The 8,361-nt window shown below is 44.5% G+C and overlaps 1 protein-coding gene across 1 annotated transcript; it reads right to left on the reverse strand.

Annotated features, from left to right (window-relative positions):
• Positions 1–2,975: 2,975 nt before the first annotated feature.
• Positions 2,976–7,403, reverse strand: RFLNB (refilin B). Its single transcript, XM_026861460.1, has 3 exons — positions 7,323–7,403; positions 6,974–7,083; positions 2,976–5,806 (listed from the first exon to the last, which is right to left on the reverse strand). The coding sequence occupies exons 1-3, from the start codon at positions 7,386–7,388 to the stop codon at positions 5,476–5,478; spliced, it is 507 nt and encodes a 168-aa protein (XP_026717261.1). The 5' UTR covers positions 7,389–7,403; the 3' UTR covers positions 2,976–5,475.
• Positions 7,404–8,361: the final 958 nt, after the last annotated feature.

Raw genomic sequence — 8,361 nt, forward strand, 5'->3', positions numbered from 1 at the left:
CTCTCCCCAGACAGCCCAGGCTGGGTCGGGGCAGGCCCGGGGAGGGAAGGGGTCATGGGGTGAAGCCGCCTGTGCACCTGGCCGGTACGTGACCACGGTTCGACGTCGCACAGACATGAAGGGACACACAGCTCGGATTCACTTGGCCGTGCTGGCCAGAGGATACGGTGCTCAGTTCTCCCTCCGTCCTGCAGGAGAACTGCTGTGGGGATGAAAAGCAATGAGAACTGGTGTGGAGAGAAAAAACAATCTTCCCTAGGAAATCATCTATGGCACTTTAAAACCTTTCAGTGAACCTGTAGCCTGTTTATACATATACTTTCATATATAGCTACAAATCTATCAAAAAAAAAAAAAAAGATTGAGTACCTGTAACTACACAGCATAAGCAGTAGGAGGCATAAGACATCTGTCAAGAAGTAGGAAATTTCATAAACTGCCTAAGATTTAGGATGCTCTAAATATTTAGTGGTTTTCTTTTGGTGAGCTACAGTATAGTTGTTTAAATTTTCACCATTCCACGGGCATGAGTCACGGCCCCGATTTAACTTCCCATCGGTGGGGCTGAGTTGTCATACAGTGGAGCTGTAGCTGTTATAGCTAAAGAAAGGGGAGGTTAATTTCAAAAAATCTTCTATGTAAAGAAATAGCCATTAATTTCCAGTATCTTAGTACAAATGTCACCTGAAAGTCTCCAGAAATTGTACCATTAAGGAAAAAAAAAAAAGACATTGCTTGCTGTATTCATGGGTATCAGCTTTAAAAAAAATCCTCAATAACTAATAATCCATTCCTGCCTAAATTGAGTGAGGCAAGCACAGTGAACTTGATGCCAGTGTTGAAGTGTTATTAATGCATTAACAGCCTCAATAAATATGTTTTACAGGTGTGAGAATTGTTTTGTTAGCCAATCAAATAAATATATATTCTTCACTTAAAAATAAGATTTTTACGCCATTAATATTTTCTTATAGATTTGTTTCCTTATTGATGGGCACTTAAAGGCACAGCAAGCACTTCTTTCATCATCCTCTTTATGAACTAAGCAGGAAAGCCTCAGAGGCAATGCATGCAGTTTTGCAACAGCATTCATTGTTTTAACAGATAAACGTCACCACAAAACCAGAAAGCAGCAGGCCCGCTCCCCTCCATTGCTTGAAATCACAAGTCTTGGGAGGAACCCCGACTCAGGTCAAAATAATGCTGGAGAGAACCAGGAGGATGCAGAAATACACAAGGTAGTAGTATCGACTTCCACCATTTGGGACTCTGCTCAAACAGATGAAGGTCTTTCTGCTCAGCTTAACGAAAGCCTTCGATGGGACCGGATTCTTGAAGATCCTGTAGCAGAGGAAGAAAGGCTGCGTGTTTATAAGATGAACAGAAGGAAACGGTACGAACTGTATATCCAGCAACATTTGCCTGCTGAGCCATGCCCGACTGTCGGGCGTTCCCCATCACTCGGTCGCAGGGCATCGTGCACAAGCAGTGATCTCACCGTAGGTAAAGCAGATTGCTGCAGTTATTTTCCAGAGGAGCAAGCGTGAACTGCTCCTGAATGCTGAGCGAGTCTCCCAGCTGCCACCAGTGGTGTCACCCAAAATCTCCTAACAAGTTCTGCAGCTTAGTACTGATTACACACTGTCTTGTATCTGTGGAGAACACAACATTTATATTTTAAAAACAAAGCAACCTGTTAGTTAAAATAGGGATGCAACTCAGACTACTTCAACAATTAAAAGTGCTCCTTTCCATACTGCCTATTTGACCTGGAGTATCCCTAGTTGTTGCTATTAGTTTATTTCAGAATAATACTGCATTACACCAGAGATTTTCTAACCAAAATCATTAGCCAATATGAATTAAAAATCACATCAAGCAGTAGGCTGCCTTGTACTCACCTACTTCAACTTCTCATAGTAAAGGCACATCTTTCATGCAGAATGTTACTACGATATCAAACAGCCCAGGCCACGGTAAAGGAAGTATTTGGAAGTTAAGATGGCACATCTGAAAGGAGAGAATTTTTCCTGAAACCTTCCTGAAAAACACCGTTCTGATTTTTTTTAAAGTTTTTTCTTAATGGCTCTTCAAATGGACTGTCTTTTATACCAGCAACTGATGTTTATATACAGCTTTTCTCCTGCTTAATACTTTAAACACTGCACGATACTCAAACGCTTGCACAGACTTTTGCAGGAGCAGCGGCATGCTTTAGAATAGCTTCAAAGCTCCCCAGATTCCAATAATGTCATTATGTCCAAATCTAGAGCTTTTGCAAGCAGATAACCAGATGAACAATAAAATGTAAGCAAAAAATCCCATTATGAATTAATTAACTGATGTTCAATTGCATCCATTTCTACTCTGCCAGAGATACTAACAAAATCAGCACGCCTGCAAATTCGGGTTTAGAGAACAGATTAAGAATCCAGAAAAAGACTATAGCATGTGTCTCAAAACAATAGCTTCTAACCATCTATTTTGTTTTCATGAAGTTTAATGCATAGCGCATTCTAATCTTACGTTGTATTTATTAATGTAGCATTTGAGCCTCTACATTTTTAACAAAATTAAAAAGAAATTCCTGTCTAGTTAACTACGTGTTTTATTTGAAAAGGGTAAGTGTTTCACTTGTAGGATATGCTGAAATCCATACCAGAAACTCTCTTTAAAAATAAAGCTATACCAGATGAACAACTCACACACATACCGGAGAGGATTTTCAGTTGTCTTCAAGGCACTTTTTCAGTGTCTTACTAAACTGATGAAACCACAACATTTGGTGTTGGTTTTTTATAAACAGTTTTATGTAGGAAACGCCTTCCTAGAATATGTAAACAACAGCAACATGTGATATAAGAGAAACAAGAGGGAAGCTGGAATTGGCAGGATGTATTATGTATTTATTTCAAAGGAAATACCATAATAAACACTGAAAAGCTTTGAATGAAAAATAAGGAGACTTCCCTAGATGATGGTTTTCAGATCATTTATTACCAATAAAGTAAAAGACAAATTGAAAATTAGAAGGGAGGGTAGGAAATGTCACAAACATCAGAACACTTGCACAGAGCTAATCAGAGCTTTGCAAATGTTGGAACATAAATAATTTAAAATGTATCTCTACCAATTAAAATATTTTTAAGAGGTACATAATTAAGTTTGCTTTATAAAAAATCAGGTGCTTTATCCTAAAACCATAGTGTAAGGGTCATTTCATTTCTAACTAGGGACGATTGATCATTACAACTTAAAATAATCTTCTCTTAGATGTCTGGCAAATGAACTCATCGGAAGAGCGTTGTTGGAGCAATCCAGGGCCCGTGTTCTTCCAGCATCCTGCGTCCCACAGTGGCCAGCACCAGATGTTTCAGGAGCAAGGTACACGAAACTGCGAAGCAAGCAACGATGCAAAGGGGAGTTCTGTCCGTTCGAACCCCCCCACACCCCTTCAGGGGCTGAGCTGAGCCTTCTGTTACACCACAGGAGTATCTTGGGGTGATGTTTAGGGGAGAATCGCAACACGTATTTAAGACACACCTAAATAGTCTGAAACCAACATGTTTAATGAGAAGACCGTGCTGCTCTTAACAACTCTGGAGCAATGCCTACCTGACTTTGGCATTCTCTGTCACCCTGGAATTGTTTTGGGATCTGATTTACTGAGGCAAATACCACAGATTAAGGACGTTCTGTTCTGAGCTAATAAATAAGTAAAAAAACAACAACAAAAAAACCAAACCACACGAACTTAAGCCTTCCTTCATGCTGCATTTTTAGTCTCCCAAACCGTTTCAGCTCACACGAGAGTGCACTTTCACACCATCCATCACACTTGCACAAACACGCATTAAGTAAGCACAGCTCAAGAACAGGCGCCCGAGTTTCTCACTCACCACAAAACTCACCCTTGGGGCTACGCACTAGCAAAGTCCTCTTTAAAAGCAGGTCCAGGGCTGATGTTGCACCGGAAGGTGACCCACAGCTCAGAGGAGTTTTGGAATACATGGAAAAGCTGTGTCCAGCTAACTCAAGTCTACCAAGTGCTTCTGAGCTGCTACACCACACGAGCCACCAACATAAGCCACACTCCCAAAAGCAGATGCTCCCCACACTACACTGCTCTCTGTCAATATAGAAAAAACCATCTGGGTAAAGTAAGAACCCTCTCTGTGTTATTTTCATCGAAGCAGATGATGAACTAAGGCATGCAAGATCCAGATGGACTTTCATAGTATCTGAAGTAATTCCCTTTGGTCCCCAAACTCATCACACACGTGGGACTGGAGGGGTTATTCAGCAGCCTACAGACAGGCAAAGGCTGCCCCATCCCAGTGACATCCTGAATACCAAAGTCCAGAGAGGACACGCAATGAGCTCAGTGGGGAAGCAGAGCTACAGCTGGGGATTTTGTTACACAATAATAATTTGCCCGTCCTTTGCCACCATCCACCTCGTCACAACCCCTACCACGACAGCCTCTCACGCCCGACCCCAGCATCTCCTGCTCCATTCCAGTCCCTGTACACACTGTGCATTTTCTGAAACTTTCTAGCGATAACTCCCTTAGGGCAGGCAGTACAATGTCAGTAAAAAGGAGGCACCGGTGTTTTTCCACCACCACATAGTCAAGACCTGTCTTTCCATCAACACAGGGGGAATTTTTGGCCTGATATTCTTCATTACAAGTCCACTACACACACACAAATGCTAGTGTGCTACAGACTACAGCGCTGTAGGAGTCACTGTTAAGTACAGAAGAGACATCGCGCCGTTCACCTAAAGAACTTGACTGACCTGATCCTTTCTCTGCTGCCTGGCAGTTTATCTCCTGTTCTACTCAGAATTCCTCTTCTTTCCAACTCACACCTTCAAACCCGACACAAATGCCACAGGATAACATTTTTTTTTATATCTGTTAAATGCAGAATTCTAGATTTTTTTTCTGCTAGCTTTTCCCAGCTATTTCTAGGAGGTGGTGGTTCTAGAGAAAACAGTCTTATGATCTAAAGTGAAATAAATGACAGCTCTGGCTATCAGTAACCTAACGACCTGGTGGATTCTCTGCGAGAGAGTGAACTGCCCTTGTTTTTGTGCAAGACCACAAAGCATCAAATAGATTTCCACCTGCCAGGTTCTATCCCACATTCTTTCTTATCTGTCGCTTTTTTCTCCAGGAAAATACTTCCCATTATTTTCATCTGATTGCTGCACTGCGGGGAAGGGGAGGGAATTCATGACTTTAAAGGCAAAGAAAAAGTTCCTTACTAAGTTCTGTTCCCACAGAAAACTGCGTTCAGGCCGTTCTGATGCTTAAAGCAGGAATTAAGAGCTGAGAAAGAGGTGGTGACAGGTAAGGTTCCCTTAGCCTGACCAGGAAGTTGGGGTCTGCACCCGCTTTAGCTAGTGGAGAGTTAGCACAGTACGTTAGACGGGACTGGGATGGATCAGAGCAAGAGAGACGGCTGTCAGTCAGCATCCGTCCAGGCCACAGTCGTTCCCAAGATACTCCGACGTTTCCAGCTCTATGCTGGAGAGGAACCGCCGCGTGGTTTTACGACAGTTGTAATCCAGCGTGGTGGTGTACACAGTCTTGGCGTGCTTCGGGTAGACGATGGTGGTGCTGGTGAAACGCTGGGGCTTGTTGCGGGGCTCGAAGTGGACCTCAGATTTGTAACTGCGCCACGTGCAGTCTGGGACACAGATGATTGTCTGACTGCAAGAGGAAACGCTTAAGCCCACTGGCATATAGATGTCATCGATGAAGTGCTTCTCCGAGTCGTATTTAACTGAGGATGTGTACCTGAAATACAAGAGAGACGTGCCTGAGCTCTGCTCTGGAACAGCAGGTGGCATTTTCTGGCAAGCAGAGCTGTCGCGTACTGGGATGGCTCCTCAGCCTTGTATCTGCCACCTCAACACAGGAACAGCCACACCACACAAAAATGGTCTGCTGATGTCTTACTCACTCCTTTATGGGAAGAAGCAGCCTTACATTAGCAACACCCCCAGTGTGTCACTGCTCTATCCAGCTGCCAGCACTACTAAACATCTTCTCAATCCTTGTGGCCCTCATTTTTAAGCCTGAGCTCTGGGAACCTAAGACCCTCCTGCAAACTCCAGTGCTTAAACCCAGAGGCCTAGATCCACATTTAGGCTTTGCACATAAGCATCCTAATTCCTCAGAGTGCCAAGTCCATGGAAGAACACGTTATTTTCTCAGTGCCTGGATTGCAAAAGAAAGTTTTCATCTCCTTCACACTGTGACAACTTGTGTGTTAGCTTTTCCACAGTGCTAATGACTCTAATCTCACTAACTGCCTTCAATTCCAGCCACGGTGCTGGCTCCTTCCCCACACCAGGGCATTGACTCTTTCTACCTTCCTTAGGCTTCCGTTTGATTGTATCAGCCTATCTCTGCTTGCACAGTAATCAACTGCAAGCCCTCATTTCTCTCCTGCAAATCACGATGTTCAAAGGAATAGTTCACAGGCTGTGATGCAGTCCATTAGAAAAAATAATTACGCTCTCTCTGAATACTAGATTTTCTTTTAGTTCACACAAGCAGCCAGAGATGATAAGATAGACAGCGCTTATTATAAAACCGTGAGGTTATGAGAGCAAAATTCCTTTCCCCTAATAAAACAGTCCTAGGAAGATGGCTGCTTTGAAGATCTTCCCTCATAATTACCTTCTGGTTAATCAGTTAAAAGGCAACATTTTGGAGCACTGCAATGAGGTAAAAGCAGGAGTAAAATACAGGAAAGTCTTCCTGGAAAAAACCCATATGGGATTAAAAGAGGCTGAACACTCCTTCAGCCTGTACAAATGTCCAGGTCCAGGAATGTACAGCTGTGTGGAACAATAGCTCTGCAAATAAATTAACTTGACTCACAGGCACTGATAAGGCCTAACTACTCCTTTACGTGCTAACTCCTTCAAAACTGGCTGACTGTAACACAATATTTACCTTATTTCCTTTGGTGGTAAAGGGTCAAACTCAACTCCTTCGCCAAAGGATAAAGGACACAGTCTTGGAGGGCAGCTGGAGAGAACGGGGCTGGGGGAGAACACAGAATTCTGCAAAAAATTAAAGAACAATCCCTTTTATGTTACAATTCAGTATATTGTCGAGAAAATGCATTTATTTAGCCCCTGGTACAGAGCTGCTGAGGTTCACATGTACATGCAAGAGGATCTGCTGGTCCAAGACACACCTGCAGGTGCAACCTGCAGGTCTGAATTCACACGGGTCTACAGCATCAAAGATGTGGCAAGGTGTCTGTTTTGAAGACAAAGTCCTTCCTCCAGGAGCTTACTTCAGAGGAGCCGCTCTGGGAAGTGAGAAATACAGCCCCGCGGTGCAGCGTAGCTTTCTGCAGCATGAACTACAGTTCATTTGCCATATGAATTCATGTTCAGTTTATAGGTAACGTTAAGGGAGCGTATGGGAGAGCTCTCCTTGCTGGATTTATCAGATATGCCCACGGGCAGATCACAGCAGGAAATTATTGCAGGGTGTCTCTCACGGTGAGCAGCCTCCTTGTTTGACAGCTACTATTTGAAGGCATTAAATCCAACCTGTCCAGTTCACACGCAACCTGTTGGGAAGGATTAACTCCTTCCCACGGAGCATCCCTGTGCTCCTCTCCTGGACAGGCAGCACCACAAGCCCACTCTGGCCCGGCAGCGTCTCACAGCCAGAAGGAAACCAAAGTGGCCCCAGAGGGAAACTAGTTGCTTGTGTTTTTGAAGCCTTTGCACGTGTGTTTCGCTCTGCAGGGGCGAGGGGGCTGTGAGCATCTCTCCTGTTCAACACACAGTTCTGCTATGGCCTTTTCCAGCTTCACAGCAGCCCCCCTGGAGAAAAGGGACCTTTCCTCTAGATTTGCAGTTTACAAAGTATTTGTGCCAACAGCTCAGCATCGATGTTCAGAAATAATTTTGAAAAAAAAAATAGAGCATTTCTATCGAATACCATTAACTGAAATCATAGTTTCATATACAGACTTCCTACTCTGGGTCGCTCTCTGGAAGAATTAGGGTTCATTTTCCACGGGGCTCTTCAAAGTCGTGCTGGGACACCGTCCCAACCCCGGCCTGGGGCAGGAGAGACAGAGGCTTCCCTCGCATCGGCGAGAACCGACCCCAAAGCCGGAGGCTTTTTAAAACCCCCCCTGACCCCCGGCGGCCGGTTCCCCGCCCGGTGTGGGCACGGTACAGGACACGGCAGCAGCCGGAGACGTCGGTGGAAGGGAGGGAAACGGGGGTCGGTTGTTTCCAACCTGTGCCCACGTCGGCCGCCCCGGTGCCAGCCCCCCCGCTCCCTCCCGGGCTGGTTTCCCACCCTCCCTCCCT

Source organism: Athene cunicularia (genome assembly GCF_003259725.1).
Source record: "Athene cunicularia isolate RWA chromosome 19 unlocalized genomic scaffold, athCun1 chr19_part1, whole genome shotgun sequence".
In the NCBI taxonomy this organism is placed as follows: Eukaryota; Metazoa; Chordata; class Aves; order Strigiformes; family Strigidae; genus Athene; species Athene cunicularia.